Source organism: Megascapheus bottae, chromosome 2 (genome assembly GCF_031878675.1).
Source record: "Megascapheus bottae isolate mThoBot1 chromosome 2, mThoBot2.hap1, whole genome shotgun sequence".
NCBI classification, from domain to species: Eukaryota; Metazoa; Chordata; class Mammalia; order Rodentia; family Geomyidae; genus Megascapheus; species Megascapheus bottae.
In genome coordinates this window covers 34,421,195-34,448,844 of record NC_143510.1, presented here as the reverse complement: position 1 = coordinate 34,448,844, position 27,650 = coordinate 34,421,195, and the positions used below count along the sequence as shown (strand labels likewise).

The 27,650-nt window shown below is 37.6% G+C and overlaps 1 protein-coding gene across 3 annotated transcripts in view; it reads left to right on the top strand.

Annotated features, from left to right (window-relative positions):
• The window catches only part of Suclg2 (succinate-CoA ligase GDP-forming subunit beta), a 206,645-nt gene that overhangs the window by 41,129 nt on the left and 137,866 nt on the right, over nt 1–27,650 (top strand). For all 3 annotated transcript variants that reach the window (XM_090323807.1, XM_090323816.1, XM_090323825.1), the window contains exon 2: nt 6,396–6,537. In XM_090323807.1, coding sequence (XP_090179933.1) covers nt 6,396–6,537 — 142 coding nt within the window. The remainder of the gene's footprint in view (nt 1–6,395; nt 6,538–27,650) is intronic.

The following is a 27,650-nucleotide window of genomic DNA, read 5'->3' as shown; positions in this document are numbered from 1 at the left end:
TTTTCTGACAGCACAGGTGGACTTATTATTTTGTTAAGCAGATGTTGCTGACCTTTCTTAAGCCTTAGACTGACAGACTTCCAGTGTAGTCAAGATGCTTTGTCCTGGGTCTCTGATCCTCGTCTCATTTCCTGTAAAGGAGAGTTTTATACTCTTCATCATGAAACTTTAATGCCTTTACCTCTCTGCTCACTTACTCTAATAAGAATACCACACTAAAGTATCTTAATTCTAATTTGTCAGCTGCTTCAGTTGCTGTCCTTTAATGAAAAACAGTGTAGTTAGGTTTTATATGTATTTCTATAGATGTAATAGAAAGGGTTTTTAAAGGACTTGGATTCAAAACTTGACTCTCATTTAAGTAGTGGAGCAGTCTTGGACAAGTTAGGCAGTCTCTGGCTTTCATATTTCCTCCTCTTTGAGATAGAAATCTTAGTTCAAATGAGTTGAAAAGTGAATTTACTCAGCACAAGCAACACATTTTAAGATGCTAACTGAATATGAGATTTTTCTGATTCTTCCTATTGCAAATTGCTGTTCTGTCTCTTTTTGTGATTGTTGAATGATTCAGGTATAAAGATTCCACAATTAGAGTTTAAAAATACCTTCCCACATGCATTTAGAATGAATACAAGGGCACTGTGGGTATTTTTCATTTTATCATTTATGAATTCTCCTATGATTTTTTTACTCTGATGATTGCCAGTGTGTATTATACTTCTTGTCTATTATATTTCTGTATAATAACTGAACTGACACAGCTAAAATATTTGAGTATTTATCTTGGGCACTGTTCTGATTGATTTACACATAGTAACTCAGTTAACCCTCAAACCTCATATTTGAGGATGGGACAGATGGTACTCTTCATTTTATAAAAGAGGCAAGTCATTTCAAGTGCCATTTTTCTTGTCCCTATAGTAGGTAAGATCCCTCTGTACCTCTCCTACAGTTTAAAGACTTAGCCACAGAGGACTCATTAATTTCCTCCACCATGCAAAGCAGGGCTATAAATGGAAATAATGGCCAGTACTGCCATTCTAGACAAAAGACTTGATTTATTTTCTTAGATAACTCCAAGTTAAGGCACTGCACTTTATCCTGAACTTAATAAAATATACTGTGTTCTTTCTCTTTCTTCTCCATCTGGCATTGTTTCTTCCTTTTAAAAGTTTGTACTTCTAAACACTATGGCTGCTTTTCTACCTCTTTAGCCTGTTTTCATGCTGCAGGAGAAGATGACATGCTGCCATCATTACATTAAACCGTAAACAGAAAAGTACTCTTCTTATTCCTCTTACAATCAGGATTCCACTTAATCTCTTTTACAGGACAGCACAGTTAAAGTAGCTACTTCATCAGTGCCTGTTTGAAACAAGCAGGCCTTTTATTTTATGACGCTCATATTGAGACACATTGAGTTGTATTTGTCTTTTTATTGATGCCAACACATTTATTTGAAGCCTCATTCAAGTAATGTGACCTAGGTGGATTTATGGGTACTCATTTGCATACAGAACAACATTGGCAAAAAGTGGGGTTTCAAAGATCCATCCCAACTTAGGCCTGCTACATCCCACTGAGCATCTGTCTTCCTTACTATGCCTGTAATGATAAGGAAATATATTTTCCTCTGTGTTTACAATTAATTCCTTGTTTGTATTCCTCTGTGGTCACTGCTGTTGAAAGCTGGAAATGAGGTTTTAGAGCTTCTTCATATGTAACAGGAGTTTATGTAATGGTGGTTCTGTGAGACAGAAAATGTAGCCCCCTGCCCTCCCCACATACATTTCAAGAACTCTATCACATGTAAGGATTTGAGGGCAAGCAGGCAAATGACAGGACAAATTTTCCCTATCCATTTTTAATTTAATGCTAATAATTGTAGTTCAAAACTACAAAATGGAAAATTCTAGATATAACTCATAGCCTGGAACAATTACATTTTTTTCCTTATAGTGTTATGCAAAGCTTCATGCAAGTTATATTCCTGGTAGACTTTGGTCTTTTGAAGACAAGGACACTATGTTACTCATCTCTATTCAATCTGTATCTCCAGATTCTGGGAATATGGCACACAAGAAATCAACAGTGTCAGAGAGCTGTTTCATTAATTTGATCTGAGAAGCTTTGCACTTGACCAAGTGACTTTGACTTTCTGCTGGGTTTTCTTACTTGTAAGGTTGTTATATTTTTCAGGATAGACTGTGTTCTGGAGTTAAACTGTTCTCTGTGAATGTAACTATCTGGCTGAAAGTCTACAAAGTTTGCTTTTCACTGTATGTTTATTTTGGACTACCTGGGATACATTTTTCTTTCTTGTGGCTTCTGGCTGGTAAATCATCTGCCATCTTGAATATTGCAGTTCCTCCTTTCAAGAAAAAGAGTACCTTGATGAAGTAGGAGGGAGGGCAATTTAATGTTTGTTGGAACTACCTATGTGGCATCACTCAATTTCAGCTAAGACAAGGAAATATTTAGAAGGAACAAGTCTAGGAATATGTATTGATCTGCACTTATGACAGCCCCAGAGAATAATATTTGATTTTTCATAATTGTTTTTACATGAGCACTCAGTATAGTATCTAGTATAGTGTATATGCTCAGTTGTAAATGAAATTATTATTAGTACTCAATAATTAATATTTCTAGCATATTTTATATCCCTCATTTGCTTAGTAAATGTCTTCTTAACTTTTTTTCTCACCTGATCATGCTTTAATTGTTCCTCTCTGGACTCAGCACAGATTTTTCTTTCTCTTTGTTATTTATTATTTATTTATATTGTAAGGATGATGTATAGTGGGGTTACAGTTGCATAAGATAATAAGTACATTTATTTTTAAAGTGTTACCTCTCCCTCATTTTCTCCCATTCTCCTCCCCCACCCCACCCCTGTTCCCCAGAAGTTGTATAGTTCATTTTAAAGTGTCTGGTGTCCTTTGTTCCACCATTTCTGTGCTCCCCCTTGAACTCCCCCAAACAGATGGACTTAAAAGGTACACAAGTAAAACAAACAGCAACACAGAGAAAAAAATAACAAAACAAAAACGAAAAGCAAAATGTTGGTTTTTTGTTTTTTGTGGGTTTTTTTTTGCCAGTCCTTGAGCTTGAGTTCAGGGCCTGAGCACTGTCCTTGGGCTAGAGCCCAAGGCTAGAGCTCTACCACTTGAGCCACAGCACCACTTTCAGCTTATTTTCTATGTATGTGGTACCAAGAAATTGAACCCAGGCCTTTGTGCATGCTAGGCAACCACTCTACCACTAGGCCAAACTTCCTGCCCCTGACAAAAACTTTGCTTCCATTTCTTGGTGCTTACTTGATAAACATTATTTTATGTGATCATATGCACATAGCTGATGAGCCTTTGTGATCCCCCACTAAGAATATCTTCCTTTGATCTCATTGAGTCTTGTTTAATTTATCATGCCTAAGTGTAATTTTTTTAAATCTTTTACTATCGATTGTGTTTATTTGTAGATTAATAAGCACATTCTAATTACCACAAATGAGGGACATTATACAACCTGTGTTTCTTTGGGTCTGGCTTGATTTACTTAATATAGTTCTTTCCAAGTTTTTCTATTTCCTTATGAATGTTGCAATATCATTCTTTCTGATGGAAGCATTGAATTCCATTTTGTATATATACTACAGGTTCTTGATCCATTTGTCCACTGAGGGACCTTTGGACTGATTCTATATCTTGTAATCCTAGCTACTCAAGAGGTTGAGATCTGAGGATTGTGGTTCAAAGCCAGTCTGAGCATTAAAGTCCATCAGACTCTTATCTCCAATTAACCACTAGAAAATGAGAAGTGGAGCTGTGGCTCAAGGGGTAGGGCAGTAGTAGCCTTGAGTTAAAGAGCTCAGGGAAAATGCCCAGGCCCAGAGTTCAAGCCCCATGACTGACTAAAAAAAAACAAAAAAACACTTCATCACAACTTATTAATAAGTAGTCCTGATTTAATGAAGTTTAGATCTAGTCAGTGACTCTTCTTTTCCAAGTTTTAGATTGAGTGCAAATAACTGATGATTTTGTGAATGGATGATATTGTGGGCTGATTAGTTGGATATCAGCACTGGCTTTGGAACTAGGCTCCATTGTCTTCCTTTTCAATTTAAGAGCAACAGACTCTAAGCTGAGTTTCATTTGAGTCAATGTAGAAACGGTCAATATGTATTATATGTCTATGAAGCTGGTCTCTGGATCAATTGCAATTAGTTTGCAGCAGATTGCATTAACATATCTAAAATTAATACAGCGAGTGCTCTAATGAAAAGGAATTGACCATGACCACATGGGTGGCTGTGTTTAGTTTCTCTCAAATGTGTTTTTCAAACTATATTTTTTTCTTTGGTTAATGGCCTTGAATTGGTACATCAACACCAACTTGATGTATTGATTCTTCCCATTTGCCTTTTAAAAGTCATCTAAGATAATACATACATGAAATCTGTAATGTTTTCTTTCATTAGAGGGTTTTTTTAGTAACTCTATACACTTACATTTTTCTGGAATGTTGTTTGGCATACTACTTACATCATTAAGCTGATGAGTGTTCATTTATTAAATTTTGCTTTTCAAGTTATGTTTCATTAAGACTTAAGAACTTAGAAAATTAACAACGAAAAACCCCAACTAACAAACATTGTTCGTAATGTGAGCATTGCTTATTTTATACTTTGTGGCCTACTACCATTATATCAAAAAATACTTCAGTCAACTTCTATACTAAAAACATTATTACATATATGTATATGTATGTAGATAAAGATGTAAGAGCTATCTATAGACTTGTTCATGTAAAAATTGAAGTTTTGTATGCAAAAATTGTGTTTCAAGTGTATGGATTGACTTGTACTGTTCTATTCTTAGAGGTGGTCATTTTCAGGGAATGCAAAATTGTCTATATCAGGCGACAAGATATTGGACTTATTTGTCATCTTTCATATTTTCCATATACTAAATTAATGTATTTGCTTATAAATACAAAAGAAGATTTACTCAGCCCAGTTATACCGTTCTGTAGCTTCTTTGATCCCTGGTTCAAAAGAACTCATGAGTGCATTGTGGTTTGGAGATTTGAAAAGAAGGTACATGTTAGAGGTCCTGAAAGCTCATGTCCCATTTGGTTAATCCCTGAGGCCTCAGTGATGTGTATGGTTTGCCTTTTACTGCCATTGAACACATAGAGAACATTGATGAAGTTGCTGGGTGGGTACAAGGTGCCTTTCCATAATCTTGTAACCCAGTTATGTGGACTGAAGTTTTAGTATGCATTAATGGTACTATTACCTTACCTTTTGCAAATTCCTTTGCATCATTATTGATGATGTAACTAATTCATGGTGTAACTTAGGGTGCTCACTTTTTTCCTGTTATTTTTATTAAAAAGTGTTTGTAGATTTGTTAGGATATGTTGTTGATGTTGTTAGATAAAACAAAACCAGCAATTTATTTTCTTATGTAGTCCTGTGTTTTGGCTATTCTTTTAACAGAAACGAAAAAGTGATTGATAGTGCAATTGGAAAACCACCTCTACTTAAACCAGATTACTGTAATATGCAAGTTGTAGTTTAAGAATTAGTCCAAATATTGTTACAGTATTTCACCTTGTTATCTGATATGTTGGATATATGCATATTTGGTTATTGAAATCAGATAGGAAAGGGGGGAAAACAAGATGAGGGGTGGGGGAGGGGGAGGGAAATGGGGACCAAGACACTAGAAAGTAATGCACACTCTATCTGGTGAATATAATGTAACCTTTCTATTAATTACAATAAAAAATATATGGGGAAAAAAGAATTAGTCCAATTGCTGGATAATCTTTCAGATCATTTTATTAACTTTTGGTGCAGTAAAGAGATAATATCATTAGACTCAAAATGAATATGTCTACTCTTTATTGAAAACTATGGTAAGGAAGTGAATTAGGCTGTGGCTCAGTGACTTCAGAGAATCATAAAGGTTTTCTGGTGATACCTTGAAGTGATTAATAGTGTGAATACAATGATTGAAGTAATGTTGTGTGCTTTAACTACTTGGGTCTTGGAGGAGACATAGGCTATGTAATAAGGTCTTTAAGATTTTTCACAATAACTCTTTTAGAAATGGAGACTCAGAGACAGTTAAAATGTATAATAGCTCCATGTACCACTTTGCATAATATATATATATAATGTAGTTAAAATTATTCCATTTTTGTTAGTTTTTTAATAAAATATTTTGCATATGCATAGTTATTTTAATATTTTTGATTGAAAATAATTGTGAAGAATTTATGTATAACTTGTATTTTCATTACCTATTGATGGTATCTATAAGACACAGCATATAGATTGATTGTTATTTTTCTTGTTATTAATAAGTGCTCTTGCCTTTCTCTAGGGAATTCAACTAACCTCCAGAAGATGGTTGAACCTTCAGGAATACCAGAGCAAGAAGCTGATGTCTGATCATGGAGTGAGAGTCCAAAGATTCTTTGTAGCAAACACTGCAAATGAAGCTCTGGAGGCTGCTAAGAGACTAAGTAAGCTAATACATAATGGCTGAAACCCACTCATTCCAATGAATGAGTTCATAACCAGTGCTTTCCCACTAAAATCCTGTGTTGTGATTTATACTGACAGACAGAGGTGAGAAGTTGAATTGCAAAAGCAAAAATGTCCAGGCAGAAAAATTTGACTCTTTCTACTTGAAGTAAATAACTTTTGGGATATCCCTCTCGTAATTGCTCTGATATTTTTATCTTTCTCTCAGCTATGATTTAGTGGCTAGGAGAAGTAAGTCACAGGGGTTACAGAAGTCCACTGGCAGGACATCATAGTTGGTTGCCTTCTATAAGCATTTTAGAAACTGGAAAGTGTTCTTCTGAGAGACTGGAGGAGAGTAAGGAGAGTTTGCTTATGTGTTTTATTAGAGTCCTCCTGACGCTGATTCAGTTTCGTCTTTCCATTACCAGCCCTAACTTGCATGAGTGTTTTCCCCTTTCCCAGCCTCTTTTTCCCAATCTAGAGATCAAAGGTAATCAGGTTGCTCTTTCAGTCCCGTTGTGCATTTTTTTTTTTTTTTTTTTTTTTTTGCCAGTCCTGGGCTTAGCTCAGGGGCTGAGCATTGTCCTTGGACTTTCTCAAGGTTAGAGCTCTTCCACTTGAGCCTCAGCACCACTTCCAGCTTTTTTTCTATGCATGTGGTACCAAGGAATTGAACCCGGGTCTTTGTGCATGCTAGGTAAGCACTCTACCACTAGGCCAAACTCCTAGCCCCCTGTTGTGCATTTTTGAGGGCCCATTCATTGTGGTGGCTGAAAATCTATTCAGTCTACTCAGATATGAATGGAAGTCTTGAAAAAACAGGTCCTGCTTTCAGCTGAAATTTCCAGTGACTGTTCTGTGTGTTTATATTATACATTCTTTTAGTGTTAGTCTGGGTTACCTCTATCCAAATGTGAACCATGGAAGAATTTTTAAGATTTCTAAGGGAACATTTAGAAGAAAAGGAAATAGTTGATACTGACTTGAATATGTTGGAATTATTGTAATATGTATCCAAATAATATCATTCAACATATAATTAATACTAAGAAATCACCAATATTATTTTTTGTCCTAATGTTTTATTTTTATTTTTATGATTCCACCCACCACCAAGTACTGGGGATTGGACTCAGCCTTATGATTGCTAGCCAAGTGTTCTGTCACTGGAGCCATGTTTTTTTTTTTTTTTTAAAGTTAAACAGAGTTTTATTCTGCGCCTAGCATCGAGAATCATACTGACCGGTCAGGGCCACCTCTAGGATGTGTGTGAGAGAGCGACCCCGCCTAATGTTACAGGATACTTTTATAGACCCTAGCCATGTGGTTGGGCTGGCCATACACAGGTGGCCAATGGAATTCAGCATGGTTGATTGATGGCTGGGGCAACCACTGACACTTTTGCTGTTTGAACTGACCTATCATCTCGATGGGCTTCTGGCACACTGTTCTGAAGACAAAGGAAGGGGAGGGAATTCCCTGGCAGGCCAAGGGGGGGTGGGATGGGGAGGAATTCTGGTAGCTCCACCTGGTTTAACTGCTCTTGTAATCTGAGCTATTATCAGGGATTCTGCAGCCCCGTCTTAGGTCAAGTCCTCCTTTTCATAAAGATGGGAAATGCCTATAGGGGATGGATTTTGGGGAAGTCAAGAAAGTGGTCCCTTCATTCCCCCCTCCTTTTGGAAAATGAGTCAAATCTTTGACTCTTCCTCCCACCCTATGTCCTTCTGTCACAAGGGCCATATTGAGTCCTCAGCACTGGCCTTTTGACCACTCCAAATCTCCTTTGTACAAATGGTCATTATGATGTTTACAATGCAAGGGCCAAGAGCAACATTAGTAAAGCTAAGGATCCTGCAATTGCAGATATTCGGGATGTCATCATGGAGACCAGCTGGATAAGCTTTTATACACTATCCTTGGGACCCCTGCTTCTTCCTTGCTCAAGTCTCCTTTTTCTAGCTGCCAGGTTATCTTACATTACTCCATCATGGTTTGTCCAAACATGCTGTCTCCATCTAGGAGTGATGAGTCCAGTAGCTCTTTCCAGCTACTTTTACAGTGGTTGGGAATGCTGGGTATCACAGTGCAGGTACACTTGAGTGCCAGGATGTTAGAAACCAGACGATGAACATGTCCCCCAATCAACCTGTAAGGCCTGTAAGAACTGGATTGAATCATGGTTAGCAGTGTCAGCTGAGATAGCACATGGCTGGGGGGGGGGGGCAACAATTGTTATCAGACTCTGGTAGACAACATTCTTTGGTTTGGAGGAGCATACAATGTGCGCTCCTAGTTCTGCACCCAAGAAAAACCCTCACAATTAGGAAATATACATCCAACCATAGCAACCCCTCACATCAGTGCACTCTATTTACATTGCTGCATTAACTGCATACCAACTTTACTCAACATATACTCATACCATTGGCTACATACTCAAACCTTCTATAGTTCACATGAACATTTCTTGAAGACAATTCCTTTGAGATCCTTTCTTATCCTTCATAAACCATTTTTTTTCAACCCCTCTCCCAAAACCTTTACTAACCTTTCTCTTTTTTTTTTATTTGACCATAGCCCTCATTCACATTTAACACCTCTCACCCCTAGAGTTCTCATCACGGGGTGGAGAATTCCCCTCACAAAGCCATAGTCACCAAGATGGCCATGGCTGCAAAAGGCTAGGGGCAGCCTTACTTTATTTTCTCTCCCATGACCTAGGGGACTTTGAACTTAGCACAGATACAGTGTCCCACCACCAAGGGTTTATTTAGTTCCAGTCAGGAAGCAGTTGTAGAGTTGTGGAGTAAGGCTGGACAGGATGTATAGCAGCAGCCTTGTCTCTTGCAGCAGCTCCAGTGGAATGTCACACCTCCTAAGTTGCCTCCAAATTCTTGCATGCTGGATAAAGAAGCTTAACCTAAGGCCTGACTTTGGTGAATTCTTCCAATGGTCTCCTAATTGCTTTCCCTGAGCACACTTGTTTTTGCAGGCTGGCACCCCATTGGTTTTCAGGGCGGTATAGGGTTGAGATTTCAAAGTAGTAACCAGATTTCCTTTAAATGAGGCTAGGATTCTCTAGACAGGTTTAGAAGACTTGAACCTGTAGCCACTGCCATTCCCCACAAGTGCAATCTCCACTCTTGCACATCTGTTACTACTCTTCCCCATACCTCTAATTTATCCTGTCTCACTTTCCAAAAATGACCCTGGTCCCTTCATCTTAAGGGGAGTTGATGGGCGAAGATCCATCTTCTATAACTTCTTCAAGCTGACTCAGGGGCGTTGTCTCTGTACGTGACTAGGGACCTTAAAAAGCTTAGCCTATTTTACCAAGGGGTTGCCAGGATTAGCTATCAGGAACAGTGATTTGCTACTGGAGCCATGTTTTACAGCCCCTTTTGCATTTGGCTGTTTTCAGATTAGGGTTTTGCTTTATGCCCAGACCAGCCTGGGCTCTGATCTTCTTATGCCCAGCCTTGAATTGTGATTCTCTGATGTCTGCTTAATAAGCACCTAGGATTATAGGTGTGAGTAAATGTTCCTAGCTGTCTTCGATCTAATCTTTATAAATCTGGTTTGTAGATCATACACGCAGCACATTTCTCACTTGTCCCGTTCTAGTTGGTCAGTAAATACATAAGGCAAGTGGCTGCTGTCTTGGATAGTGCAGGTCTGAATACTAGGAGTTGAACATGCATCCTCTGTGTTCAACTTTGGGAGTAGTAGTTTCATGCCAAAAACAAAGGTGAACCTCTGCCCATTGACCTTGTCCAAATTTATGTGTGCAAAATAGAGGTAGGCTCTATAGTTCAATGTTCTAATTTATTTTCTCTCCCTCCCCATTCCTCAGAAAATGTCAAAATTAGTTTTTATGGTGAAAAGCCTTACTAACTTTAGACTTAGTTCTGGAGGATTGCGCCTCACTAAATTGTGACCAGGTAAAAGAGTGGTGTTTCCTGTGAAATAGTCACAGGAAAGGATTTTGTTTTTTAACATTCCTGTAGTTGTAAGAGGGGGAAATTTTTAGAATGAACAAATGTAACTTTCAAATTGAACCTCAGTGTTCATTGTCATTTTTGTTTTGTTACATCCCCTGAAGTACTTGAGTTTAGACATCTAGAGCTACTTTCCAAGAATATTCTGGAAGGTAGGTTATTGCTAGGATCCTGTGTTACTTAGGCATAGCTGAGCTGAGATTTCATGACATTGAAATTTTCATGAAGATTTGGATTTCCTGAATTAATTGCTTTCCTCATCATAGATGTATTATAAAAGAATCTATGTAGGTAGCACTTTGTGTTTGGTGACTATATACCATGCTTTTAAGACAGTTTTTGTTCTTGGGGAATTAGCAGTGTGGCATGTGCAGCTGGAGCTGAACATGGGGAAAATGATTGCGAGGTAAGTTCAAGTAAAACAATATTTAATAATGGCATACTCTTTCATGAAAGCTAAGTTTGGCACTTTAGTGATTTCAAGAAATTAAAACTGAATGAAGAAACTGAGAATAATGAAGGGAGTGAGAAAGTGCAAGCAGGCAGGGAAGTAGGAAGGATGCAGCTTAAGTGCACACGCAGTTCTTTCATATTTCACCTGTGCACACTTGTGATGTTCTAGGAGGTTTGGCCAGCCATGTCCCCCTCCCTCCCCCCGGCTATGAGTCTGCTTAGAGCCCAAAGCATTGCCTAGAAGCCATCCAAGCAGCTCATTTGGTGAATGGCTTATCTATCTTGTACTCCCATTTGTAGATCTCTCATGGCTTCTGCTGTTGGATCTTAGAAGAAATTTATGGCAGTAAATGAGGAGATGCTACCCATTCCAATTGGTTGAAGGTGAAATGTGTTAATAGTAAATGTAAGAGGAAGCATGTGCATCACTTAGTGAGATTGCCTAGAGAGAGCAGAGCTAGGAGAGTCTGGCAGCAGAGCTAGGAGAGTCTGGCACAAGTTCATAGGGTTTCTGTTCTTGTCACTGCAAGATTGATTAAAAACCCATGCACAAAAGGAGTTTCAACAAATAGATTTGAGATGAAAAGTAAAGCTGGAAAACTCACATATCTTTCTGATTTTCCTGCAAATGGGATTTTTGCCTTAAAATTATGATATCAGAGGGAAATTATATAGAATGTTAATATTTCTAACATGCAGAATATTTTATATAGGATTTTATCATCACCAACCCCCATCCCACCCCTCATCTAATTCAGATGGTTTATTACTGTCATCTTTCAAATTTGCAGACAGATGAGAGACAGATGATAAGCAGTATTGTCAGTTGTGTTGAGTTTGAATTTTAACTTAAAAGGTTTATAAATGATTGAAATCTGATATTGAGAATAAATGTTGATGTTAGCCATGCCTATAATTTCTAGTGTAATCCCTGTGATTATCTTTTGTCTTGTGTCTGGATCCACATCTCGGGCCTGAGAGTTTGGCCTAGTGGTAGAGTGCTTGCCTAGCATGCACAAAGACCCAAGTTGATTCCTCGGGACCACAAACATAGAAAAGGCCAGAAGTGGTGCTGTGGCTCAAGTGGTAGAGTCTGGCCTTGAGAAAGCCCAAGGATGGTATTCAGGCCCTGAGTTCAGGACTGGCAAAAAAAAAAAAAAAATGGGATCCACATCTCTGGTTGTCTATTGTCTATCTGGATGTCTAGCTCTTCTGTCCCAAATAGAACTTGTCATCTCTTCCTTGCTCCAATCCTTTTTGCCCTTTCTCTCTATTTCCTTATGTAGCACAGATGACTCTGAATTATCTGTAATTTCACTCCTATCATTGTTGCAGTTAGTTACCAAGTCCTCATTGTAATGGTAGCTGTGTTGCTTTATTACCAAGGAAACAGTCAAGATAAGGTTAAACAAAAGTTGCCGAGCTTGTAAAGATTGTATTTGAACTGAACTAGATTAGATTTAAAACCACCTCCATGTATTTTCTTCTTTGCTAACGTGATGAGGATATTCTTAGCAGATGGTTTTGTGTGTGTCAGCATTTTTTTAAGATGGAAAATGCATATTAGTAAAATTAGAATATTCGATTAAAACTAGTTGTGTCAGGTTTTAAGATACAATTTATAGATGCTGTAATTTGTAGGCATTTTCTTAATGATTCATTTCATTGTATCTCTTTGGGCAAAGAACCTTTCCCTATGTAACTGTGGAAAGCTTGTTAATTTGAATATTTGTTTAAAATGAGTAGTAAAAGCTTTTGTTTCTGAAACACAATTCACACTACAATATTGTAATGAGATTCTTATTTCCTTACAAAGAAAATGGATTTATGTCTGATTGAGAGTAAATTTGGTGTGGTGAATTAAGACATTAACATGTTTTTTTTTTTTATTTACTCCTGCAACAGTTTATAGAGCTACCTTTTAGAGCATGCTTTAAGAACGTACTTGTTTCCCATACATCCATTTGTCTTTACAAAGCTTATTAACTGCATAGTTTTTTCATTTGTGAAAACAGTCAACAGATGATTACAGAAGACTTACAATGTGAGAGACTAATCTTTATGTTGACTTTTTACTTTTTTTTTTTTTAACAGATTGATATAGGATGATGTTTCTGCAATTTCAAAGGCCTGTTTCTTTTGTACAAAATAATTGGTGGTACTAGGATTTAAACTCAGGAGCATGAATTTGGTAGGCAAGTATTCAGTCACTGGAGCCATGCCTTCAGCTCTTTTTTTGCTTTAGTTACTTTTTATATAAGGTCTCACAGCTTTCCTCTGGCTGACATTGGACAGCAGATCTTATACCTTGTTTAGGGATTAGAAGCATTCCCTGCCTTGTTTGAGACAGGCAAGATGATAAGTTCTTACATTTTCTGAACTGATTTTTTTTTTTTTCAGTCCTGGGCTTTGAACTCAGGGCCTGGGCACAGTCCCCGAGCATTTCATTCAAGTGCTTCTCACTTCTTTTTATAAATTAATGTAGAATTCATTCACGCGCTCTACTGCTTTGAGCCATAGGGGGGCCATTTCCGGTTTTCTATTGGTTATTTGGAGATAAGAGTCTCATAGATTTTTCTGCCTGGGCTTGCTGCCTCAGATCTCAGCCTCCTGAGTGGTTAGAATTACAGGCATAATTCAGCAGTAGCCAGCTCTGAACTTATTTTTAATAGAGATTCTCCTGACCTCCTCCAGAGTACCTGACATTACAGTTGTGAACCACCACATCTCTTCTAAAATGCCTTTCTTAAAGACCATTTGCACATAAATTATCAGATGACACTTAACTTGGACTACTACCTTTCTGTTTTTAGAAGTAACAATTATAAATAGAAATAATTTACAGCTTGTAAATTATTCTGTTCCTGTTGACAAGATATTTAACATTTAAGAGAAAGTATATCTCAAAAATTCCTGTTTTAGTTTTTGCTGAGAAAGAGAATTAAAATATGACTGGAGAAATTAATCTTCTGTAAACTAATGACATGCATCCTAACATGAAGATATGGGGCTTTTATTGAAATTAGCTAGCTTTGGATTGCATTCAGCAAAAACCTGTTTCTATTCATCAATACGATAACTTACTCTTTTCATTACATATAATCATATCCCACACCCTGATGAATTACTTATACCATTAGGAATTGTACTTTATGAACAAAGGGAACTGCTGCCCATTGGCTGCTGATTGGTATGTACTATTAGTTCTGTAAGCAATTAAATATATGGACAGTTCTTTGACTCTCGTGGCTTTTTTATATTCTATTATGTGATAATATCTTGGATCTTAGTGTTGAGATGATGGTCATTTTTATCTTAAGTGGTAGATTAGGAACCCTTTGATATCTATGAAGATCTTCATTTTACTAGTACATCAGCTACACATTTATTTGAATCTGTAGTTAGTAATACATAGATGTTTGTGGTGATAGCATTTGTGTTCTGAGTTTAAGTGGTTCCTGCTTTCCTGCTACTGTTGGCCCCTTTGGTTTCATCCTGAGTTTACTTAGTGATTTTGTGAGCTTTCCAGTATATCTTTGTGATTTTGTTCATCCTTATTTCAGGTCCACTTAATTTCTGCTACTTACTGCTAGGAGCTCTGATTTATCCAAATTGAATGCTCATCATAATTCTTCTTTTGTTGTTGGTGGTGATTATGGAGCTTTTAAACTCGGGGCCTGGGAGCTGTCTGAGCTTTTTCACTCAAGGTTACCACTCTGCCACTTGGAGACCCAATACACTTGTGGTTTCCCAGTGATTAATTGGAGATATAAGTCTCATGGGACTTTACTGCCTAGGCTGGCTTTGAAATGTGATCCTCAGATCTCAGCCTCCTAAGTAGGTAGGATTAAAAGCATGAGCCACTGATGCTCAGTTCATCATAGTATTAAGACACAAGAAGCATGCCATGCTATACACACTGTCCCCCCCCCCCCTTCCCCCAGAAAAGAGTAACTTACTATTGTTTACTTGGAAAGCTCTTAAAAGAGTAGTGGAGCTGGCTACCTCTAATTCTAGCTACTTGGGAAGTTGAGACATGAAGGCCTACATTGTAAAAAGCTAGTCTGAGTAGGTAAGTTCACATCTCCAGTTAGTCAAGGAAAAACTGGAAGCAGAGGTGTGGCTCCAGTAGTAGATTGCCAGGTGAGGAAGCAAGTCCAGTTAGAGCAAGAAGCCTTGAGTTCAAACCCTAGTATAGGCACAAACAAAATATAAAGATCCTGAGTTGAAATATAATGATTTATCCAGACTATTTATAAAGCAAACTTTATTCCTTTATTCAACAGGTTGTGGCCCTTAGTAATATTTCCTACTTAGCATAATTTAAGAAATTCTTTTATAAATGTGCTTTTTACTAATTCTATAAGTATAAATGGCTTTCTTTTCTTAGAATTTCTCCAAGCTAGAATGTCTGTCTCTCTTTTTTTTTTTTTTTTTGCCAGTCTTGGGCCTTGAACTCAGGGCTTGGGCATTGTCCTTGGGCTTTCTCAAGGCTGGAGATCTACCACTTGAGCCACAGCAACATTTCAGGATTTTTTTTCTATGTATGTGGTACCGAGGAATCGAACCAATGTCTTCATGCATGCTAGGCAAGCACTCTACTATTAGGTCATATTCCCGGCCTCCTAGAATGTCTTTGCACTAATTGCCTGGTGGTCTTCACTAGTTGAAGCTGCAGGAGAGCTACAGAGGAAGGGCCCCATCAAGGCACTTTTTCCTTAGAATCCAGTGGGAACAGTGCTTTGCAAGTGTTTCAACTTCAGGAAAGATCAATTCTTATATTTGAAGCAATAAAAATAAGAATGCTGTCATTCAACCTCTGGGCCTTACCTTGTACCTGGGATCCTGCCATGACAAGTATTATCACACATAATCCTTATTTAAACCAAAGACAAAGGCTTTTCTTTAAGGACTGCTTGTGATTTATCACTAGATTGCTGTGTCCATGATTGGATCATTGATGGAATTATGTATTAGTTTGTTAAAAGTTAATAGCAAGCCAGGCACCTGTAGGCCAGGCACCTGTAGCTCATGCTTAGCTATTCAAGAGGCTGAAGATCTGGAGAGATGATTCAGAGTCAGAAGGAAAGTTTGTGAGACTGTTTTTTTCCAATTATCCACCAAAAAAAGCCAAAAGTAGAGCTGTGACTCAAGTGGTAGAGCACTAACCTTGTGCACAAAGCTAAGGGACAGTCAATGTCTAGTCCCTGAGCCCCTATGTACAAGTTCCAGGATGTGCATACTTGTCATGCATGTGTACACACACACACACACACACACACACACACACACTTCATTGTTAATGAACAAGGAATTTATTGCTCATACTTCTCCAGACTTTCCTGTGAATTATTTTCTCTAGGGTCTTTGACTCACTTCATTTTATGGATTGGTACTTCTCAATGTTCCCAAGGTACATGGAAATTGAAGATGCAGAAAGATTTTGCATAGGATAATTGGCATAGCTTTTTTTCCCTTTAGGACCAGGCCCCTCTTTCCTTTTCTTAAAGGAAAACTTAAGTGCATAAAATCTCTTCCATCACAGGAATAATCTCATTATTTTAATATTGGAAAATACAGTAAAGTACAAAACCCAAATATAATGTAGTACATCAGGGATTAAAATGGACTTATGCAATACAGTCTGAATAGTACTTGTCCTGCTTTCCTGTGACTTATTAACCCAAATTATGAGTCAGTGGACCTTGAAACTGGGAATTGAAATACACCAGTCAGGTGCCAGTGGCTCACTCCTGCAATCCTAGTTTCTTAGAAAGCTGAGATCTAAAGATCACCATTTGAAGCCAGCTAGGGCAGAAAAGTCCATGAGGCTTTTATCTCCAAATAACTACTCACAAAAGCCACAAGTAGCAGCACTGTGTCTCAAATGGTAGAGTGCTCTCCTTGAGCAAAAGAAGCTCAGGGACCGTGCCCAGACTCAGAGTTCAAGTCCCAGGACTGGTTTAAAAAACAACAACAAAAAAAGAAAACTTCCAAGAATGATTTGGATAAGTAATACAGAGCAATATTGCACATGCTTCGTAAGAATTAGGTTTCCTTCCTTATTTTCCTTCATTTTTTAGACTCAACTGAACCAATATTTTGAGCCTTCATGAAAGGCATATAATAATAGCAGTTGTTAAAAACACCAGTAGCTGATAAAAATATAAAAAGTCAATGACTTTCTATTAACACATAGTGTTAAAATATATTTATTGTACAGCTTGTCAAGTTGATAGTTATATTCTACTGGTTGATAATTTTAGGAAGATAGACTATAAAGTGGGCAGTTGCAGGTTTTGAAAGAATATAATAATCATACTTTATTTACATTGTAATAGAATAAATATTACCTAAGAAATTATGCTTTTAAGATGTTACATTATTTCCTCAGGTGGTTGTTACAAACACTGGCAGTGCTTAAGAGATGTTTCTAAATAATACTAAGGGTTAACCTGATGTTTTTAGATTATCTACAAAAATGTCAAGAAATGTATTTAAAAGGTTTAAAAGAATATTGCTTTATCTACCTTGGAAGAAAATCATATGGGCAATCAGCCTAGTTCACTTTGTATTTTCCTTCATTCAGTTTGAGTGACTATACTAGACACTTAAGTATGGGGAAAAGGAAACTGATGGTTTATGTTTAACAGGAAATGCTATGGAATGGGATAGTAATAAAGTAACAAATATACCCAGGGTCTCTTCATTTGGTTTCAGAGTTGGCACACATGACTTTTCTGACATGCACAGTAAGTGGGCCTTCTTTAATGATTTGGGTCATAGACTTTAGCTTGTTTTAAGGAGGAAAACCATGTTAAGGCAACAGCAGTCTATGCTGTTGGTAGGGAGTAAGGGAATCCTGACAAGCGTTGAACCTGTCATCAGCTTTGTGATTGGATTTGGAGGGTTTCCTCAGGCTGGTATTCATGTCTAATAGCACACAACAGCCTTGGTCAAAGTCCGGTGGTATTGGTAAGATTGGTTATTTTCAGAAATGAATCCTCTTTGACAAAAACAGCTTTACTTTCCATCAGAGTTCTGAATTCTATCAGGTTGTATTAACACAGGTGTCTTGGTCTATAAATGCTTTTTGCTCTATTTACATTGATGAACTTTGCTCTGAGCTATACTGAATTGTAGGATCTTTGGCAGTATGTTTAATTTAGTTGAAAGGTTCCCCAAATATGCTCATTTCAGTGGCATTTTATTGTGCTTCTCCTGAAAATACTAATATTCTGTGATATTAGATAGTTTTCCTGCCTTATCAGAATAATGAGTATTCTGTTTATTACAAGAGGGGGAATAATAAGGAAACCATGGGCAAGCCAAAATTATGGTTTGAGAGGTAGAAATATCTCCTTGACAGTTCTAGGAACACTGAGAGCTGGCCTTGGAAAAGTTAAAACCCTCTGAGAGGGTTGCGGCTGGAATGCTGTCTCCTTCCTTAGTGCTGAAAGGGATGAGAGCTGGATCTTGAAAGCTAAATAAAGTGGGAGATGTGTTTGAATTATGCCTGCTTTGCAGTCTTCACTCTCAAAACAATAAGGCACCCAGTTATTTACATAAACTATTATTGTGATAGAACTAACAGTGTAAATGCCTCGTTTTCTGCACATATCCATATACCTTCTTGTACTAAACCTAATAAATAAGCTTGCAGTTCAGGGGCTGGTTAACCTTGGGCCTTCTGGTTCTGTTGCTTTTCTCTTTGTGTTTGTCTCACGCTGCTTCTCTCTGCTTGACTCATTTTTTTGGCTCCTATATTCTGTCTTGCTGCTTCTGGTTGCATTTAGTAACAGTTGATCAAGAAGCATTGTACTCATACTTAACTCCTTTATACAACTACTTGGTAATAGAAAACAAAAGAACTACTTAAAGCAACAACAAAGACAATTGTTAGTACTTCTAAAATAGTTACTTTTTAGTAGAGAAACTGTATAAGAATGGGAATATGAGAAGGACAATGTAGAGCAGGTTATAGGCATGCAGAGGACTTTTTCCCTGTGGATTTTGGGATAACAATTTCAGGACAATGTGAGATCTTCTAAGAGAGATAGGATAGGAAGTTACTCTTCTTCTTTTTTTTTTTGTGGGTCATGGGGCTTGTACTCAGCCTGGACACTGTCCCTGAGCTCTTCAGCTCAAGGCTACCACCCTACCCTTGAGCCAAGCCCCACTTCCTGTTTTCTAAAGGTTAATTGGAGATAAGAATCTCAGGTCCTTTTGTGTCCAGGCTGACTTTGAACCTTGATCCTCAGGCCTCCTGAGGAGCTAGGCTTAGAGGTGTGAGCCACCACACCTGGCTTGGAAGCTACTCTTTCTGAAGTCTTATCAGTAAGTTCTCTTCCTTTTCCACCAGAACAATGAATGTCCCAGCCCAGATTTATGTTCATTTCACTTTTGTCATCTCTTGTGTCTGCCCCCTGGTATAAGCTAGTAATGAACACATACTGATGCTGAAGGCATAGCTGATAAAGTGTCTAGTTGCTGACTGTTTTTCACTCTTCCATTTGCCTCCATGGAAGTAACTGTGTCTATATAGTTGGACTGATGACTAATTTTCTAGCCTGATATTGCAGGCAAGTTGTTTTAGTGCCTTAGTTTCCCTAAGTTATATAAGCTGTCAATGATATTTCATACATAACAGGGTTGCTGTAAATGTTTTTGTTACATTGTTAGAGCTTATTGTGCTAATATAGTTCGATTAGTATACGAGAAATGGTGAATTCATCAGTATTTAAGATTCAGAATGTTAGCTGCTTTATTTTCGTTGCTATTATTATTTACAAATACAGTAGATCTTCTGCTGTATGATCTTTATTTGTAGGTTTGAGAAATAGAAAGAAGTATTAGATTATATAGAGAAATCAACACTGAAAGGCAATTTGCTATAGATTTCTATCGTTCACTTTTTTTTGATGATTCGAAAATTTTTGGCTGAAATTACCATACTCTACTTGTTAAATGTAATGCATCATGAAAAAGGGTTTGGTCGTCTGAAATGCAATTATTTGGGAATTTCAGTCTATTAATATCTCATTTGGTTTTCTTTTGTCCTTATTGTTGAGGTCTGTTTTATGTGTTACAGCTTGCCTTTCTACTTTTGTTTATATATTTTTTGCTTCCTACATGCCTTAGCTTTTTTGTATATTGTTTTTGTGCTCTTGATTTATTAAATCTTTGACATCATCCTTTCTCTAGGATGGTATAAAAGGTTTCTGGACAGACAGCCTGGGAGATCTAAAGCAGCCCCATAGGTATACTTTTGTTCCATTCTTTCCAGCAGCTTATTAGAGATCAATACATGCTCGGCACTGGTGTATATTATGCACTTTTCATGAGAAACAGGTATGTATTTAATGGGCTGACTAGTACAACAGGCAATTTTTTTTCAGTTGATAAACTTCTACAACTATAAACAATTCTAGAATCAATCTTTCTTCCTTTCTCTCTTTCTCTCTCTTTCTCTCTGTCTGTCTGTCTGTCCATCCGTCTGTCCGTCTGTCTGTCTGTCTGTCTGTCTGTCTTTCTCATGGATAGAAATGTAACTTAGTGGCAAGCTTGCTAGGCATGGTTCTAAGTTCAGTCCTCAGCGCTGCGAAAAGGAGGGAGGAGAGGGGAGAGGGAAAAAAGGAAGGGAGAGGAAAAGAGAAAACTTTGTCTCTTAATTTGTAAAATGTTTTTCTAATAAAGGATACGAAACTTTCTAGAATGCAAAAATAACTTTAACTCAACAATATGGTTATACATAGTGGAATCTGAAAGTTTCTCCACAGTCACAGCTGCTTTAAGATCGGTCATGGAAATTGTCATGGCCCTCCCTCATTTGCTGGAATTCTTAGGGAGGTATGTGTAAAGGAACACAACAGAAATATCTTTGAATCATGCTTCTCATTGGTTTTATGAATAGTCTCATTTGGTATACCTATAATATGAAGTGTAGATAGGGGAGAAATTATTTTCCTCCTTTTCAAATGAGGAAGAATACTCAGTAATCTTATTGGATTTGATCAAGATATCACAGCAATTGCTAGGTCCTCTAACCCTGTGTGATATGGGGCAGAAGTACAAATAGAAGCTCAAGTACTAATATGTGAAGCTAACAGTCTTGATCATATACTAAACTGTATCATAACTGAAGCAACTTAGAAGCCTGCTTCAGATTTCACATTCCTCACACATACAACATAAGGATTACCTGTCTTTCTCTGCTGCTTCTCTTTTTACTCTCAGCCCACTCCTCTCTTATGAGAGGCATGTCACCTGAGTTTTGAAACCACCTTCTCTTCCTTTTCTGCAGGTAGATTCCTCTTGACTCTAGGAGGTGCCAGATTTATCCCTTGGAAAGCCGTTCTTGACAAATGCCTTTGTGAAAGCATTTATGCAGATCATGTGGGAATGTATTTGGTAGGACATTCTTAGGTAATCTGCTTGGCTTTGAAGATTTCTTGCTCCATCGCATGATTAAGTCTGATTAGAGGGCCACTAGTGAGGTATGATGAGGCCAAAGAACATTATTAGCTAGTTTGTTGCAAAACCAAGTTAATTCCTGCATTCTATATGCTGAGAATGTCACTGGCCTAGTGGTAGAGTGCTTGCCTAGCATGCACAAAGGCCTAGGTTCGATTCCTCTGTACCACATACATAGAAAAAAAGCCGGAAGTGGTGCTGAGGTTCAAGTGGTAGAACTCTAGCCTTGAGAAAGTCCAAGGACAGTGCTCAGGCCCTGAGCTCAAGCCTAGGACTAGAGATTCAAAACAAACAAAAAAAAGGCATATGTTGAGAAGGGCTTTGGAATCTATTAAGTGGTGACAGAGAGCAAGTATGTGAAAAGCTATGACATGATGTCCTAAATTGACAGTGCTATGAAGTAATTAAAATGTGGTGAGATAGTGGTGGAAGGTAGGATGGGACTGGTCCTGGGGGATGACTATGGAAATGGCATCATGGCAGGAGATAATGTATAGATGTTGGTCAGAGGAAAGCATGGGCTAGAAAGCTGGAAGGCCTGGTCAGTGAGCATGGAAGAAGAGAGGAGGAAAACTATGGAGGCTAAGGTGGTCAGGAAGTAGGAAGAGTTGAGGCTGTAGAAATTGGCAGGTTCTTGAAGGACCTATAAACAAATGATTGGGATTTTGTTCCAATGGGAACCATTAAAAATTGAAATAATAGATATTAAAACTTCTTATAGAATTCACTACTTTACTCAAAGAAGCTAATTCAGATGTTAATCATTTTGCATATAGTAAATGAATCTTCTTGTCATATACTAATTCCCCATTTCTACCACCTTCAAAAGTCAGAGATAAGTTTTTGTGGTCATTTTGAAGACTTAAACATTGGTACGCCTAACAAAGAGTGTGAAAAAAACAGCCATATATCTAACTTTCAAGTTTCATGTCTTTTGCTAAAAATATGGAACCAAGAGAGCTCTGAGCATAAATACAGGCCTGCTCGTTGTGTTGGTTATTTCCTAACTGTTCTTAGGTGCCACATGTCTTCATCTTCACATGATTTATAGTAATGTATGTAATGTGTTTGAGACTAACAAATCAAAATCTCATTTTGGATATGTGACACTAATGTTGTGTTGACTTATAGTTTCATGTGTTGGATTTCTGGTAAAATTATTAAGACACCTTCTTGAAAGGTGTAACAGGAAGGAACAATTGTGGCATTAGATATTTAATTTGCTATATGTACTTTCTTGCAGGTACAAATTCACTAATCTACATTGTATTAAATAGCATAACAGAGTATCCAGTTTAGAACACTGTAATAGAGAACTTTGAAGTCGCATGATACTCAAGAAAAAGTAGAGACCAATTTTAGTTTTTATTTATTATAATGATATGTTTTGCTATTAAAGATTCTATAATAACCAGATGTGTAACTGAAGCAGCTGCATGAAATTTTCATTTTTATACATAATACTAGAAATCTTAAAGGTTTATTATATGTTATGGAAAAGGAAATGGCCTTTTCCTAGCTGAACAGCTGTGCAGAACAGAATGATAATATCATCTCCTGTCTCAAAGTGACCATCTGTTTTTATGAGATTTGACAGGTAATTTATTAATTATAAGAGGTTGATTTCAGTGTAATTTTGGCATTTGTATGTATAACACCATGTTTTGGAAAATACACTAAAAGTCTGGAAATTTTCTGGCCTTTCTACAAGTCTGATAGAATCTTTAGGAATTCTTTTTGAAACTATGTTTTCAGATGGATAAATATAATTTGGGTCATGAATGATACAATAGGAGTTGGATGGTAGCTATCAGCGACATATTTGAAAAGCATTCGTTCTAGTCAGATTTTAAAATATTAATTCTGTAATTAAGAAACCGTTAACCTCATCTTTTTTCTTTCAGCATCATCTCAAGTCATATTTGTTGTCTTTTTTAATAAAAAAAGAAAATATAACTGAGAAGCCATTTCTTTTCCTTGGCTCTTCTTTCCAGTTGTCACTGCATTTTACTAGGTTCTTCTGGCCTCTTTTCACTTCTTACAAGAAATGTCAGCTCTTTTTCACATTCATTTGTCACTTTTAAGGTTTCACTAAATTACCAGCCTGAATGCAGAGTGGAAAGAAACGCCATGGTTATTATGCTGACTGCAGACCCAACATGGGAATTCTTTATGATAGGCCCTTACTCATGTCTTAACACCTTATTTATTCCAAGTGTGCTTAGTAAGCGAGTGGTGTTGCCTTCAGGTGGATCAGATGTTTAGAAACAGCCCTCCCTATTTTCATTTGGGACGCTTAAGTATTTTTAAAATTAGTGATCGTTCTGGGTACATAGCATCAACTGTCAACACTTCTGTCTACCTCTCAGTCACCAAATGATGCTAGGAGACTTAATAATTTTTAGCTGAGTTTGCCAATGTGTAAAACAAGGTTTAAGACATTTTCATCCTCACTAAACTGGAATAGCAGTAGAAAAATGAATAAATGTGTGGCTGTTTATTGGATAGTGTTTGCTGAGTCTGACGTTTTAGAATTTGGGACGCAGTAAATTACAAAGTTGTAATTACTGTCTTCTGTGGTTCTCTGATGGTCCTCAGAGGGAGGAGGATAAACAGTCATGGCTGCAATGGAAGAACAGGAGTAATGCTAACAAAAGGGCCCTCAGGAGGAAATGGGTTCACTGGTCCTGGAGTCAGAGTGTCATGGTTCAGGTCCCTTCCATGTCAGTTATTATTGTGGCTTTGGGCATGCTACTGAGATCTAGGAACTTAGTGAATGTCACACTTCTGTCAATACATTCCTAAGCATTATACTAGGCTGCCTTACACTTCCCAAACAAGGTCACCGAGAGTACAGTACAGGTGCCTGTGAAAAGCCCAGCTAACAGCATGTAATAACAAGGAGGCAGAAGCATCTTTATCTTCTCTTCCTAAAGTACTCAATAAAAAAGAAAACACACCCTGCACTAGAATTAACTCCAAATGGATCAAAGACCTTGAGGTAAAAGCCGACACACTGAAAACTTTACAAGAAGGAATAGGAAATACACTAGGCCTCCTTGGCACAGGTCGAAACTTTCTTAATAAGGACCAAGAATCACAACAAATCAGAGAAAGGCTGGATAAGTGGGACTGCATTAAACTGGGGAGCTTTTGTATGGCAAAGGACATAGCTAGTAAATTAATTAGGAAGCCTACAGAGTGGGAGAAAATCTCCACTAACCATACAGCGGACAAAGGCCTTATATCTAAAATATATCAACAGCTCAAAAAATTGAATCATTCCAAAACTAATCTCCAAAGTAACAACCATCCCATTAAAAGATGGGCCAAAGACTTAAAGAGAGGCTTCTCTGAAGAAGAAATAAAAATGGCCTATAGACACATGAAGAAATGCTCAACATCTCTGGTCATAAAAGAAATGCAAATCAAAACAACTCTAAGATTCCACCTCACTCCAGTTAGAATGGCCAGGATCAAGAAAACTAATAAGAACAGATGCTGGAGGGGATGTGGCCAGGAGAGATCACTACAACACTGTTGGTATGAGTGCAAACTCCCAAACTCATTCAGCCACTATGGAAAGCAGTATGGCAGTTCCTCAAAAGACTAAACATAGAGCGCCCCTATGACCCAGCAATTCTACTACTTGGCATTTACCCAACCGTCCAGAAACAAAGACATGCTAAATCCACCAGCATAACAATGTTCATTGCAGCACTATTTACCATAGCAAAGATATGGAACCAACCTAGATGTCCCTCGGTTGATGAGTGGATCAACATTGCCTCATTTGTAAGGAAATGGAAAGACTTAGAAAAAAAGCATATTAAGTGAAGTAAGCCAGACTCAAAGGAACTTAGGCTCAATAGTTTCCCACATTTGTCATAATCAGAAGAAACCTTGGGCTCTCCTAGCAGAGATTTGCAATACAGCAAAACCTTGATACATAAGGCCATATAGTATGACCCTAAATGAAAAGATCTCTAGGATATAGAAACAAAAGCCATATAATGAATGATTGTTGTCCTTAAGGTACTAGATTATCTCTCATCTCTTTTGCTGTCCCTTGGTTATCTTATATTGTTACAGTATCTCACTTTGTTATCTGATATATCAGATATATTTGTATTTGGTTATTTGAAATTGGATAGGGAAGCGGGAAAGCAAGATGAGGGTTGGGGATGGGGGGGAGGGAAATGGGGACCAAGACATGTGAAAGGGTATCAATGTATGTGAAGTAATGTACCTTCCATCTGGCAAATATAATGTAACCCTTCTATTAATTACAGTAAAAATTTATGAAAAAAAAGAAAATACATGTGTGCCTGTTTGTTGGTGTGCGTGTGTGTGTACATATGCTTGTGCAGTTGATAGTTACTTATGTTCAATCCTCAACACTGGGAAAATACAAAACAAAAAAACCAAATTAAAACACACAAAGAACCGCACATACACAAAATATCAATACCAAATCATAGAGGGGAAGGGGGCAAGAGAGTGCTTGCCTAGTATGCACAAAGCTCTGGATTTGATTACTTGGTACCACGTACACAGAAAAAGTGAAAAGTAGTACTGTGGTTCAAGTGATAGAGCTCTAGCCTTGAGAAAGTTCAAGGACAATGCTCAGACCCTGAGTTCAAGCCCCATGACTGGGAAAAAAAAAACAAAAAACATAGAGGGGTCATTAACAGCAGACCAACTCAGAAGCAGTAGATTAATGATCTGCCTGAGGACTGAAATTGGCCTCTTGGACTTGTTTATTTCTGATCTTTCAAAATCAATGAATCTGATTAATAGAAATCTTTCTCTTTCCTTCTTCACCTTTCTTGTTTTGGCAAAAGAGGTTTATCTTGCTCATTCCAGGTCATTATAGGGTCCTATTGAGAAAGTGCACAGCAGTTTTCTGTGATGTACTCCAGTTTCATTGTGGGGCATATATGAGGTTTGGCCCTGGTAAGGAAAGAACCTCTTTTGATCCTGGCTGCAGCCTCTGTGGAACTCATTGAGAATTACAAGTAGGAATTTTTTAAAATTAAAAACAAAGCAAAAAACTAGTTAAAAAGTAGAAATAATAAAGGTTTTGTTTTTATTTTCATGGTTTTGTTTCTATTTTAGGTGTAGGTTGGTTGACATTGCATTGTTTTGAAAATTTCATGGAAAATCTGTCTCCAAATAAATGAAATAAAGCAAAATGCTTAGTATACAGGGGAACAAAAGTGACTGCAGGGAATCTCCTTTTCAGAGTATTAGCCATTCCAGAATTCCTCCTGTGGCTAGTTCTTATACTCCTGTGCTACATAGGCATCCAGTATATTGGTTCTTACAGCATGATCATATATTATGCATTCCCTTGTCCTGTCAGACAGCAAAGAGAATAAGAGTACTGAGTGTCTTCAATATGTTCATTTCATGGTCAAGACCAAACTGATTCAGAACTAATTCCAAAGAGAACTGGAGTCAAAGCAATGCTAACTTCATTTAAAGGGACAGATTGGTGGCACATACTAGAAACATAAAAGGCAGTGAGTGATCTGCCTGGAGTTGACAAGTGACAAGAACATGCTAAAGGGGAACAGCGCAAGTGAGCTAGCTGTAGGAAAGAGGTCAGGATGCGGTATGTGGGATAAAAGGTGTGTAGAGCTATGCCTGCAATGAGATTCCCTTTAAATTTACATGAAAGGGCAAACCATTTCAACTAGTTCAAGGATAGATTTAGTAAAATTCTATCCATTTCAAATAGTTTAATATATTTTAGTAAATTTACCAAGATAAGCAGATATTGTTACGGTCCAATTTTAGAACATCTTACTTTCTAATGTAGAGCTTCTTGTCAATAGCTTGAGTTTAGCCTTTTGAAACCCTTAAACAGTCACTCTATGCCAAACAAACTTGTGACCTGCAAGCCTTGTGAGATAATGAATAACTTAAGCCATTAAGGCTTTGGTATTTCTGTAAAAACAGAAGAAAAGCAATTCAGATAGATTCCCAGTGGTATAATTATTTATGTTGACTTTAAGCAATTTTGTAGTGGTTTTGAGCAAAGGAATGACATATTTTAAAAGGATCTTTTGGCTTTACTAGAGCTCAAAAGGAGCTTGTGAGGCCTACAGGTCAGAAGCAGGGCAACCAGTAAGTAGGTAGGACAGGGGATGGTTGCTGGCTCTGCCTTATGTGACTTA